Genomic DNA, 14,444 nt, shown 5'->3' with positions numbered 1-14,444 from the left:
GGATGGCACATCAATGCGAGCTGTGGCAAGAAGGTTTGCTGTGTCTGTCAGCGTAGTGTCCAGAGCATGGAGGAGCTACCAGGAGACAGGCCAGTACATCAGGAGACGTGGAGGAGGCCGTAGGAGGGCAACAACCCAGCAGCAGGATCGCTACCTCCGCCTTTGTGCAAGGAGGAGCAGGAGGAGCACTGCCAGAGCCCTGCAAAATGACCTCCAGCAGGCCACAAATGTGCATGTGTCTGCTCAAACGGTCAGAAACAGACTCCATGAGGGTGGTATGAGGGCCCGATGTCCATAGGTGGGGGTTGTGCTTACAGCCCAACACCGTGCAGGACGTTTGGCATTTGCCAGAGAACACCAAGATTGGCAAATTTGCCACTGGCGCCCTGTGCTCTTCACAGATGAAAGCAGGTTCACACTGAGCACATGTGACAGACGTGACACAGTCTGGAGACACCATGGAGAATATTCTGCTGCCTGCAACATCCTCCAGCATGACCGGTTTGGCGGTGGGTCAGTCATGGTGTGGGGTGGCATTTATTTGGGGGACAGCACAGCCCTCAGCACAGCTCGCCAGAGGTAGCCTGACTGCCATTAGGTACCGAGATGAGATCCTCAGACCCCTTGTGAGACCATATGCTGGTGCGGTTGGCCCTGGGTTCCTCCTAATGCAAGACAATGCTAGACCTCATGTGGCTGGAGTGTGTCAGCAGTTCCTGCAAGAGGAAGGCATTGATGCTATGGACTGGCCTGCCCGTTCCCCAGACCTGAATCCAATTGAGCACATCTGGGACATCATGTCTCGCTCCATCCACCAACGCCACGTTGCACCAAAGACTGTCCAGGAGTTGGCGGATGCTTTAGTCCAGGTCTGGGAGGAGATCCCTCAGGAGACCATCCGCCACCTCATCAGGAGCATGTCCAGGCGTTGTAGGGAGGTCATACAGGCACGTGGAGGCCACACACACTACTGAGCCTCATTTTGACTTGTTTTAAGGACATTACATCAAAGTTGGATCAGCCTGTAGTGTGGTTTTCCACTTTAATTTTGAGTGTGACTCCAAATCCAGACCTCCATGGGTTGATAAATTGGATTTCCATGTATTATTTTAGTGTGATTTGTCAGCACATTCAACTATGTAAAGAAAAAAGTATTTAATAAGATTATTTCTTTCATTCAGATCTAGGATGTGTTGTTTAAGTGTTCCCTTTATTTTTTGGAGCAGTATATAAATTAAACAATTTCAAAGATTTTACTGAGTTACTGTAATGAAGACGCTGAGAATCGAGAAGCAGGTGAAATGTTTAATAAAACAACAAACGAGACACCATAACATCTACGCATAATCTACGCATAAACGCAGGAACAATAGTGACTGAGGAAAGAATCAAAGGAAGTGGCAGATATATGGGAGGTAATCAGGAAGGTGATGGAGTCCAGGTGAGTATCATGATGACGTGTGTGTAATGATTGATGCCAGGTGTGCGTAATGATGAATCCCAGGACCGGTGGTTAGTATACCGGCAACGTCGAATGCTGGAGGGGAGGAGTGGGAGTAGACGTGACAGTTCCAGTTCATATAAGGAAATAGGTCTACTGAAACGAAATCATTAGGCGCTAATCTATGGATTTCACATTATAGAGAATACAGATATGCATCTCTTGGTCACAGATACTTTTTTAAAAAGATCGGGATGTGGAGCAGAAAATCAGTTGGTATCTGGTGTGACCACCATTTGCCTCATGCAGAGCTACACATCTCCTTCGCAAAAAGTTGATCACGCTGTTGATTGTGGCCTGTGGAATGTTGTCCCACTCCTCTTCAATGGCTCTGTGAAGTTGCTGGATATTGGCGGGAACTGGAACACGCTGTCGTACACGTCAATCCAGAGCATCCCAAACATGCTCAATAGATAACATGTCTGGTGAGTATGCAGGCCATCGAAGAACTGGGACATTGTCAACTTCCAGGAATTGTGTATAGATCCTTGCAACATGGGATTGTGCATTATCATGCTGAAACATGGTTATTGCGGCGGATGGATGGCCGAAACAATGGGCCTCAGGATCTCGTCATGGAATCTCTGTGGTTTGAAATTGTCATCGATAAAATGCAATCATGTTCGTTGTCCGTAGCTTATGCCTGCCCATAGCATAACCCCATCGCCACCATGGGGCTCTGTTCATAACGTTGACATCAGCAAACCACTCGACCATACGATGCCATACCGTGATTCATTGAAGGTGAGCATTTGCCCACTGAAGTTGGTTATGATGCCGAACTGCAGTCAGGTCAAGACCCTGGTGAGGATGACGAGTGTGCAGATGAGCTTTCCTGAGACAGTTTCAGACAGTTTGTACAGAAACTATTTGGTTGTGCAAATCCACGGTTTCATCAGCTGTCCAGGTGGCTGGTCTCTGACGATCTCGCAGGTGAAGAAGCCAAATGTGGAGGTCCTGGGCTGGCTACATGTGGTCTGCGGTTGTGAAAAAGTGAAGTTGGAGGCGGCTAATGGTATAAAAAGGAACATAGAATTCTCTGGCAAAAGCTCCGGTGGACATTCCTACAGTCAGCGTGCCAATTGCACGCTCCCTCAAAACATGAGACATCTGTGGCATTATGTTGTGTGACAAAACTTCACATTTTAGAGTGGACTATTGTCACCAGCACAAGGTGCCCATGTGTAATGATTATGCTGTTTAATCAGCTTCTTGATATGCCACATCTGTCAGGTGGATGAAATTATCACCAATAGGGATGTTAACAAATTTGTGCACAACATTTGAGAGAAATAAGCTTTCTGGGATCTTTTATTTGAGTTCTTGAAGCATGGGACCAACACTTTACATGTTGCGTTTATATTTTTGTTCAGTGTTTTTGTCATGTGACTAACCACAGATCAAGGTGCATAAAATTAGCATTCTCCAGGGATGCAAACAAGAATTCAAATTGCATGGTCACAAATAGGAACTAATTTATTTCTGACCAGAATTTGAAATGTATTTTATCAGATTTTTCAATGACACAAACAACTTCACAAAAATTTTCTTGAAAAATTGTGAAACAAAACCAGTGGTTGTGACACAAAACCAGTGGTTGTTGATACAAAAATCTTACAAACCACATACTGTACGATGTACTCTTTCTAAGGGTTACATGTTATATGATATTTATGTGTATGTCCTTGAGCTATGAAGATGAGTCTGTGAGTGTAGGTCGGTGTATCATGGCCTTCGTGAATTGTGATGAATGTGCGGTCTTCAAGACAACGACTCTCCTCTTGGAACTGGCCCTGAAAAGATGTTCTTACAGGAGTGTTTATATCTGGACACACACACACACACACGTATTCACCAGCGCTCCTGTGCTGTATCGTATTGTTTGGCATGACAGTGTGGTATTATTTTAGGCTTTGTGATGGCCTGTATTGTTCCCCAGTGGGGTCTTTTGTGTTGGAGGGCTATGGTGACGCTGCAGGGGCAGGTTTGTGCTGACGCTGGCCTGTAGGGATGACAGTGCCTGATATGGCCGAATGAGTAGTCCAGAGAGAGTCAGCAGCAAAGCAGCTCAGAGATGGAGTAGGACCTGTGCACGTACACACTCTCTCATACACATTCTTAATAACAGTTTGTTCATCCAACTGAAGCGCAGCCATGCAGGAATCTCCTGGCTCTATTGGTGTGGATGGGGGTTATGCCAGTAACGTGCCTGCCTTCCTAACCAAACTGTGGACCCTGGTCGAGGACCCGGACACCAACCATCTCATCTGCTGGAGTGCTGTGAGTACCTGAAGCACTGACACTTCTGGTTGGTTAAAGAGAGTTAGCGGTCTTTCATACAGTGGAATATATTTCATGTGTTTGATAGAAATTACAAGATAGAGAAGTCCTGTTTTAGTGAAGATTCTACTTGTCTATTACTCAAGGATAGTTCTATGGTTGAACATCAAATCAATTGGTGACCATTTATACCCGGATTAACAAAAAAAGTTATCTGTTTAAACCTTTGGCTAACTCAAAACACGTGCCTGCCTTGCAATTCATCAGTGAAATTAGAAAATGCCTCTGAATGAAACAAAGTTGTATTTCCGACATCACAACTAGGAAGTTCCGATGAGCACGTGAATGCAGGATTAGCTTCACCGCTACATGGCAAAAAAGTTCTGAACTATTTAAAACACTACCAAGATTTGAATTTAGTTCAACTACCACCAAGTAGTATAATTACTAGTTGAACAACATGTAGATCACTAGGCTACTCCCCAACACTGAGCTACAATGGTAACACATTTTCACTTATTGCAGCTGTTTAGCTTGTTAAACAAAGATTAGCCATAAGTTGGCAAAATAAATTATATCCAAGTCAAGAAATAAAGTTGTCATCATTAGAAAGAAGACATGCTCCTCTTTTCTACTGAAAATGTATTTATTCTGTTGTTGCTAGCAATATTCAAAAAGACATTGGGGGGGAATTTTCTAAAAATATTTTCGCTGACCCCAGGTTGATTACCCCTGTGCTACTGGACTTTACCTAGGTGACAAAAGTCCATAATCTTGTCATTGATTTACTGTCAAATAGGTTGTGTACAGCTTACTGATAAATGTGTTTTTCCCTCAACTTTCATTTCAGCTTTTAGCATACTTAAATTCTAAGAAATTAAAAAGGGAAGTGGCTAAGGTTCCCCTGTCTGCTCAAATCCAGATAGTCTTTTCAAAAAGAACTAGGATATGCAAAGTAAAGATTTAATATGGACTTCTTGTTGTAAAAAGCAAATAAGACTTCCTATTTGATCAATCTTCACATGATTTATAGGACTGAGCCTTAGATGGTTTTGACACTAACGTCCTTGACTAAAAAGCATTCATCTGTGTCTGGGAAACTGGCTCTGAATGTTGAATTGAGGTAGTCAATGGCCAATCAGTGGTTCATAGAACTTAAACACAAACCCATATTTTGGTTCTGTCCCTCAGACTGGAACCAGCTTCCATGTTTTTGACCAGGGCAGGTTTGCCAAGGAGGTGCTGCCAAAGTACTTCAAACATAACAACATGGCCAGCTTTGTCCGACAGCTCAACATGTGTGAGTACCTCTCCTCATCCCTAAAGAATAAAGACTCTCTCGAATATTTAGCAGTATTTAGAAGTGAATAGTGTAGGAATGATTTGTGTATTGTTTATGTGTAGGTACTGTAGGATAGGCATTCATTTGAGTGTTTGTGCCTCTGGAGGTGTGTGTTGTGTGCCGCTAACTGTGGACTGGTGTGCAGATGGCTTCAGGAAGGTGGTGAACATAGAGCAGAGTGGCCTGGTGAAGCCAGAGCGAGACGACACAGAGTTCCAGCACCTCTACTTCCTGCAAGGCCACGAACACTTGCTGGAGCACATCAAGAGGAAGGTGAGACAGAAACCTAGGAAATAAAACACACACACACACACCAACAAAGTACACATGGTAAGACCTCTGTGTGTGTTTAGGTCTCAATCGTGAAAAGTGAAGAGACTAAAGTACGACAGGAGGACTTGAGTAAGCTGCTGTATGAGGTGCAGGTGCTGCGCAGTCAACAAGAGAACATGGAGTGTCAGATGCAAGACATGAAACAGTAAGTAGGAAGAACAGTGTGCTGATACAACACGTCAATCATAACTACATCCACAATGTATGACACATGCTAAATCAATACAGTTACAATTATCAGTACTGTAGTTGGTTTAATGCTATGAAATTTAGTTTGAGGCACTGAACTGGGACAAAACATATTACTAATCATACTAAGCCATATGCAACAGAGTCAAAGCAACTCATAGTCCATCCTCAGTAGTCCATGCATTGTCCCTGGCCGCATTGTATGTTCCAATGGTTTGGTCTATTGTCTACATTGGTTGAAGAGAACATTCAGCCGCTCACCTGACCGTTGCGCCCTATAATAGTGTCCGGTGTGCTGGTCAGGTGCATGCGTCAGGTAGCAGTACAGGTGACCTTTCACATGTCTCTGTCTGATCTGGAATAGGTGGATGACATTTGGCTGAGCACTCCGATATGACCCATCAGGGTGAACGGGCTGAAACCAGAGCATTGCCTAGTCACACCATTTAATCACACATAGATCACACACATGCGGGATGGTGAGTGATGGGGTTGATAATGAAATGGTGAACGTCACAGTGGTCTGTCTTACTCCTCCAGGCAGAATGAGGTGCTGTGGAGAGAGGTGGTCTCACTGAGACAGAACCACACCCAGCAGCAGAAAGTCATGAACAAGGTGAGAACCTCTGAACAAACGTGACAATACTGTGTGTGTGTGTGTGTGTGTGTGTGTGTGTGTGTGTGTGTGTGTGTGTGTGTGTGTGTGTGTGTGTGTGTGTGTGTGTGTGTGTGTGTGTGTGTGTGTGTGTGTGTGTGTGAGAGAGAGACAGGGGGGAGGAGTCCAAGTGTGTTACTTTGGTGCTGGTCTCAGAACCCCAGACCGCGGAACATTGCAAGAGGAAACTCGTCTGTCTAGAGAGACTACTTAGTGCTGCATCGTTCTCTGTTTTTTGCTCCTTTATAGCTGATTCAGTTCCTATTCAGCCAGATGCAATCAAGCACACCCAGCACTGTAGCAATGAAGAGAAAGCTGTGAGTATACTGCTTCTCTTTGTAGTGCGTGCCCACACACACACACGTACACACACACAGGCTAAGATTAACAATACATGCACTCAAAAACACACACACAAACACACCTGTATGTACATACACTATACTAACAAATCGACAATAGTAACACAAACACTGCAGTGGGAACGGCCAACTCAGCTGGATGTGGTCAGCTGCACAATCACAGTTGAGATGAATGGAGCTGAATGCTGAATCAGACCTACTGAGCTCTAAGCCCCTCACACACACACACACACACACACACACACACAATCACTCACCCCCCCTCCCATCCTCTCACACCCACACCACCCCACTTAACCAGGGCGCATGACCCTCTATCCTCTATGAGAAATGCACTGTCAGCTTGTGTGACCCGTGTGAACAAATCGGTCGAAGGACAAGGCACAGTCACATACAACGCTCATATGTTCGCAGGTAGCCTAGTGGTTAGAGCATTGGGCCAGTAACCAAAAGGTTGCTGGATTAAATCCCAGAGCTGACAAGGTAAAAAGCTGTGGTTCTGCCCCTGAGCAAGGCAGTTAACCCATTAGAAGATGTGGATGTTGATTATGGCAGCTCCTCTCTGATTCAGAGGGGTTGGGTTAAATGCAGAAGACACATTTAAGTTGTACAACTGACTAGGTATCCCCCTTTCTCTCATTACAGCGGTCATGTCCATAACACCTAAAGATTTACAATCACAACTGACATTAACTGTACATTGTTCACATTCATAACACTGTGGCATAGCTGTGTTCTACAATACAATTCATGTTGTCATTGTGCCCTGCTGTTTGTGCTTAGTATTGGTTGCAGTAAATTAAACTGATAGATTTATAGCATTGTGTACAGCCTTGGCAAAATAGAAACAGTAGTGGCTGGTATAGGATGAATGAAATAAAATATCACAAAAGTAAATTACGTAGTGTAATTACTAACATACATGATTAACTTTTCTCAGTGGTTGAAAAGCAAGTGGGTTATTCAGTGTTTTAAGGTCTACGTGTTCTTCACAAGCCAAGCTAGTTTCTCAAAACTACCACTGCTTTCTTAGTCACCCTTGCAATAGAGGTTACAGTTACTTCCCCTTGTCCTTGGCTCTCGTCCAGTAAAGACGAGCAGACACTGCTCTCTCTGTCAGTTCCATGGCATGTCATTGCATAAGAGTATTTATATTGTTTTCTCAATATTCCCCCTCATGGTGATGCCTGGCCCATCCAGTCCCCTCATGCTGGATGTTGGCTCCACCACGCCCCCAGCCTCTAAGTTCAACCATAGCCACCAAATGGAGTCCCTGCATGAGCCCTTCTATATCCAGTCGGTGAGAACCCACTTTACCGTTCACCATTACACTACTTTTTTGCTAGTTGTACTGCATTTATAGTTTCCATTTAGCATTGTGATATTATGATTATCATAAAATAAAGCCCTTCATATTTTGAACTGCATAGTGACTGTCAGGCTGTGAGCTTCACATACCTTTCATCAAACTCTCTTACTGCTCCTTCTCTACAGCCATCTACAGAAACTGCCTCTTGCTCCAATAGTGCAATGACAGGAGGACCAATCATATCAGACGTTACGGAAATGTCACAACCCAGCAACATGGCCATTCAAATGCAAACAGAAGAGACAAGGTGAGGATCAAATGTCACCTTTTATCCTGTAGTGATTCCCAAAGTAACAAAATCCAGTATCTACCCTTATTCAGCAGGACTGATATGAACAGATGAGACTGCTGTGTTTCTGTCAACACACAGGGATAAGTGTATGATGCTGATCAAAGAGGAACCAGTGAGCCCAGGGGTGCGAGGCCGGGGGGAGGGTGTTCCACTGGGCTCCTGCGAGGTGTGTTCTGAACCCCCTGTCCTCCATGTTGCCATGGTACAGTCCGTCCTGGAGGGCAGAGGGTCTGGAGCAGAGAGGAGGAGCAAGAGACCTGCTCTGGAAAGGTACACCCCCCCCACACACACACAGATAAACAGCTTTATATTGTTTTATTTTATTACATATTAACGTATTGTTTTCAAGTGAAGCCCAAGTAGTGTGATATGGTGTGTGTGTTGTAGACCAGAAGTACCTGATGCTGTAGATAATGTGGACATGAGTCTGGAGGACTTGCAGCTTCTCCTGAGGACCCACCAGCAAAGTGTGGAGCCCACCGCTGCTGTCGTAGATGTGAGTAGGACCCTCCGAAGCTTAGCAGACAGTGTGTTTAAAGCCTGACTCCCGGAAGCATGGGGAAACGTTACTGCAGAAACAGGCATAATAGCTCCCATGTGAAGTTTCTCTTCACTAGATAAGAGTGATAACAGTGATCACAGCAGCTCATACTGATAGGACGCTGTTCTGTCTTTATAGCCATTCAGTTTCAACCTGCCCTTGAGTGAGTGGAACTTTAATGACATGGAGTCCAACCTAAAATCAGTGAGTAGAATATGTTTATGGGGTTTGAATTAGCTCTGCACAGATATTACATGTTGAAGTCGTCTAGTTATATATTCAGTAAAGTCAACACAAGTTATGAGTTACTGTGATTTTCCACTAGTTGCCTCAAAGTTAAAATGGTATATATCGTAAAATTCTGTCTTAATATAAGGTTAGTAGTGTGGTTTAGGTTAGGGTTAAGATTAGGTTTAAAATCAGATTTTAAGAAGATAAATTGTAGAAATAGGCTGGGTTTGACTTTGTGTTTGTGGTAACTAGTGATGACCATTACTGTGTCAGCCATAAATGACTGGCTTTAGTCAGACAAAGGCAGGTAATGGTAAAACAACTTGTCAACATTTGACCTCACTTCTTGGGAGTATGAATCATTGTGTGCTGTGCAGGTAGCCTCGCTGTAGTTGGTTTATAGTACTGGTCAGTGTTATCTTTAGTAGTATCTAATCCCCCCCATGAAACACGTGTTCCAGTACATGTTTCAGAGCCAGGAGGCAGAGGCTTACCCCAATGCTGGATGTGAGGAACAGTAACGGCTTGACAGATCAGCTGGCACAGGCTAGTCCTGACAAAGAAAGGTACAGTAAGTCGTTTTTGGGGGGTGTCTGTACTTTACTATTTATAGTTGACAACTTTTACTCCACTACATTCCTAAGAAAATATTGACTTTTTACTCTTACATTTTCCCTGACACCCAAAAGTACTCGCTACATTTGGAATGCTTAGCAGAACAGGAAAATGGCCCAATTCACACACTTATCAAGAGAACACGTGGTCATCCCTACTGCCTCTGATCTAGCAGACTCGATAAACACAAATGCTTTGTTTGTAAATTATGTCAGTGTTGGAGGGTGTCCCTCGCTATCCGGACATTTTTTAAACAAGAAAACCATGCTGTCTGGTTTGCTTAATATAAGGAGTTTAAGTGATCTATAGCATTTGCTTTTGATACTAATGTATATTTTAGCAATTGCATTTATTTTTGATACTTAAGTATATTTAAAACCAAATACTTTTAGACTTTTACTCAATTATTTTACTGGGTGACTTTCACTTTTACTTGAGTCATTTTCTATTAAGATATCTTTACTTTTACTCAAGTATGACAATTGGGTACACTTTGAACCACAGGGCATTTCTCGACCTGGATCTTTGTGCGTAGTTGAATGATTATATGGGCAGCAGTGGCGACCAAGAAAAAAAACATAAATATTATTTATTTTGTCTCTCTGTGTTTCATAAATTTCCTTAAATTCGCAAGAGGCTGAACGTATCTTACTGGAGGAAGCTAACGAAACAGCGCCACTCTGTCTCTGTATGTGTAGCCCATCTATGCTGTCTGATCAAAAAGAGTATGACATTGTTGCCGTCTGTAGCATTGAATGCAAGTGAAGGCAGCGAGCATTTGGCCTCCCTTGGTCATTCTTTAACCTCTCTGGGACATGTGGGACGCTAGCGTCCCACCCGCAAGACACACTGCCAACAGCCAGTGAAATAGTAGGGCGGCAAACTCAATACAACAAAAATCAAAAATCTCATAATTAAAATTTCTCAAACATACAACTATTATATCCCATTTTAAAGATAATCTTCTCGTTAATCCAACCACATTGTCCGATTTCAAAAAGGCTTTACGGCGAAAGCATAACATTAGATTATGTTAGGACAGCGCCTAAACAAGAAAAACCACACAGCCATTTTCCAAGCAAGGAGAGGCGTCACAAAAACCAGAAATACAGCTAAAATGAATCACTAACCTTTGATGATCTTCATCAGATGACACTCCCAGGACTCAATGTTACACAATACATGTATGTTTTGTTCGATAAAGTTCATATTTATATCCATAAACCCCATTTTACATTGGCTCGTGATGTTCAGAAATGTTTTGCCTCCCAAAACTTCCTGTGAATGAGCACATCAATTTACAAAAATACTCATCATAAACGTTGATAAAATTTACAACAGTTATTGCAAGAATTATAGATACACTTCTCCTTAATGCAACCGCTGTGTCAGATTTCAAAATAGCTTTACGGTGAAAGCACATTGTTCAATATTCTGAGTACAGAGCTCAGTCATCAAAGCAAGCTATACAGTTACCCGCCAAGTTCTGGAGTCAACTAAACTCAGAAATAGTATTATAAATCTTCACTTACCTTTACTGATCTTCGTCAAAATGCACTCCCAGGACTCCCACTTCCACAAGAAATGTTTGTCTTGTTCGATAAACTCCATATTTATGTCCAAATACCTCCGTTTTGTTCGTGCGTTCAGATCACTAATCCAAAGGCATAATGTGCGAGCGCAAAACCCGAGACGAAAAGTCAAATAGTTCCATTACCGTTCGGAGAAACATGTCAAACGATGTTTACAATCAATCCTTAGGGTCTTTTTAACATAAATGTTCGATAATATTCCAACCGGACAATAGCGTATTCATTACAGAGGAAAAAGAAGGAGCGGCGCGCCTGTGTAAGCACGCAGTAAACAACTTGTTGGTCCCAGGCTTGAGACAGCTCTTATTCTCTCCCCAGTAACAGTAGAAGCATGAAACAAGGTTCTAAAGACTGTTGACATCTAGTGGAAGCCTTAGGAAGTGCAAAATGACCCCACAGACACTGTAGTTTGGAAAGGCAATCAGTTGAAAAACTACAAACCACTTCCTGGTTGGATTTTTCTCAGGTTTCTGCCTGCCATATGAGTTCTGTTATACTCACAGACATCATTCAAACAGTTTTAGAAACTTCAGAGTGTTTTCTATCCAAATCTACTAATAATATGCATATCCTACCTTCTGGGCCCGAGTAGCAGGCAGTTTAATTTGGGCACGTCATTCATCTGAATTTCCGAATACTGCCCCCTGTCACTAAAAAGTTAAATAAAATAATAGCCAATCAGCGTTGCGCTAAACTGAGTGAGTTCAGCTGGGATTGGTCCTGGCACACCAAAAAAAAGTGTCAAGGGAAGCCAGTTTGCATTTGGCTTCACACCTATCACATATGAACTCATTGTGTCATTGTCCTCCGGTAGCTAGCTAGCTAAAATCGTCCCTTTCCTAAATTAGCCATGGATGGAGAGAGGGATTTGGGCTTGTGGTTTTACTTAATTCTCTGTACTGACCAATGATTATAACGGTGATTCTGATCAAACCATAAATGCATACATTGAGCCCCTGGCCTGAGAGGATGGAAATTCAACATGTCGCTAGCTAATGTATATGTAGTTAACTTGCTGGCCTGGCGCATCGTTGCTCGTGAAAGGAAGTTAGGCTAGCGAGAAAGTATTTTAGCCAAGTAATCTAGGACAACAAAAACTAAAAGCGTGTATGACAAAGTCATAGACCGTTTAGGCAACATGAAAGAAGATGGCATTTGCATTTTTCAACAAGTAGGGTGAGTCAACATGTTTTTTCCACTGTACAGCCACATCATATTTAGCTTACGTTGATTGGACTAAATAGTTTTTGGTATCTTTTAGTTGTCAATGTATTAGACTAAATATAGGTGATTAGATGATGAAATGGTGCTGGGATAGTGGAGGCAGTGCCTGTTTTCTTTGAAACTTTCTATAACTCGTGGTTCTAAATCAATAGTTGTTTTAGTAGTCCGAAAATGTCAAACATTAACTTGCTTGACCATGCTGTAGGTCATGTAACTGTTTGTTACATGCAATATGTTGTGTGGACTTCACCGGACATATGTTGTTCTCCGGTTTTGTGATGAAACAAAAGTTTACTCTGCCACTGTCTTCTTATTCTCTAGGCCTTAGGTCTATATTTCAGTGTGAAGGCATATGAACTAACAGGTTATAGAGCAAACAACGCAATAGGTTGTAATATGGCTTTTTTTTCCTGGCTTGGCTTCCCCAATGGTTTTACCCACACACCACTTCTGATGGACAGCTCAGTTTGTACAATAATAGAAAATATTTACCTTTCTTTTGTGTTTCCGCTTTTGGCCAGAAAACAAGACATTCCTCAAGGCTCTCCGATGTGTTCCATCCCCAGTCGTCACGTCTTAGACCCAGCGCACCTGACCCAATGTGAGCAGACCAGGAGGGATTCCTGTCACTCAGAGCTCTATGGGCCCACCTTCCATCCACCAGAGTGTCAGCTCTGGGGAGTTTTTTTCAGAAGCACTGTATGGCTTTTCAGAGAACCAGAGGTTAATCTATTTGGAATTATTCAGACTTCTTTCACTGAAGTTCAACAGTTTTATTGATGGAGACCCTGGCAGTTTTCACTTCAAAGGCTGATCCGCAGGACATCCTGACATAAGCAATGGCTTCTCTCCTAAAGCTGGACTGAGCTACATTTGGAGTGCCTGACCGAGGGACTTCAACTCGCACAGAATTGGAGTACAACCAGCAAGTTCTACTATTCTCTGCCATCATGCCAGTGGTAGTATGCAAAGCTGCATCATACCAAAGTGGCCCAAGTTTGTAAGCACTTTAGTCTGTGTGGGAGAGTTTCTGCTTGTGGCGCTGATTTATTTCCCAAATAGCCCATTTGGTATGAAAATTATATTCTTGTGCAAATACTATATTTGTATTTCGAAATGATATTCATAAGATTACAGAAATAGTGTTCTCTTCTGTATGTTTTAATGTGAGAGGTCTAGGAAATATTTGATGATAGACTTCCCATTTGAAAAAACAATGAAGACACCATACATTGCTGTTTTGCACAATTTGTATCACAATTTATTCTTAATCACAATCCATATATTTCCCTTGAAACAGTGCTTTTGTGCACTCCTGTGCACAAGAGTAACTTAGACAAAATGTTAGTCAAATTTAGAACAAGGAGGTAGATGACCCAACTTCAGCTGGAGTTTAGATAAGATCAATGTGTAGACTCACAAAACAGGGAGGAAAGAGAGATGTACTAGTGTCACTTAACCCATGTCTGTCTATTTGTCTTTTTTCTTCCATCCATATAACTTTCGAGCTACTACATTTCTCTTTTTTTCTGACTAGTTTAACATTATTTATTATAGATAAACATTATGACCTTCCATTGATTTTAGTGGTGGATAGAGGCAAAGTAACGTTTGATTTCAAGACAGATGAAGAGCCTCCCTAGAGCATTTTGACTCTATGATGCCTCCATTTGTTTCAGAGACAGGCCAAATCCCATATTGGGATTATACACAATATACAAACAAAAGTATGTGGACACCCCTTCAAATTAGTGTATTTGGCTATTTCAGCCAGACCCGTTGCTGACAGGTGCATAAAATAGAGGACACAGCCATACAGTCTCAATAGACGAACATTGGCAGTAGACTGGCCTTACTGAAGAGCTCAGTGACTTTCAATGTGGCACCGTCATAGGATGCCACCTTTCCAACAATCAGT

General features: G+C 42.6%; 1 protein-coding gene across 1 annotated transcript; it reads left to right on the top strand.

Annotated features, from left to right (window-relative positions):
• Positions 1–3,555: 3,555 nt before the first annotated feature.
• Positions 3,556–14,444, top strand: LOC115196814 (heat shock factor protein 1-like). Its single transcript, XM_029757735.1, has 13 exons — positions 3,556–3,781; positions 4,973–5,081; positions 5,269–5,396; positions 5,477–5,601; positions 6,186–6,261; positions 6,550–6,617; positions 7,863–7,962; positions 8,157–8,278; positions 8,402–8,593; positions 8,711–8,819; positions 9,003–9,068; positions 9,557–9,661; positions 13,048–14,444. Exons 1-12 carry the CDS (start codon positions 3,656–3,658, stop codon positions 9,614–9,616), a joined length of 1,281 nt encoding a protein of 426 aa, XP_029613595.1. The 5' UTR covers positions 3,556–3,655; the 3' UTR covers positions 9,617–9,661; positions 13,048–14,444.

The sequence above is a fragment of the Salmo trutta genome, chromosome 7, assembly GCF_901001165.1.
Source record: "Salmo trutta chromosome 7, fSalTru1.1, whole genome shotgun sequence".
NCBI classification, from domain to species: domain Eukaryota; kingdom Metazoa; phylum Chordata; class Actinopteri; order Salmoniformes; family Salmonidae; genus Salmo; species Salmo trutta.
The sequence above is the reverse complement of the archived record's forward strand: the minus strand, read 5'-3'. Positions and strand labels throughout refer to the sequence as shown.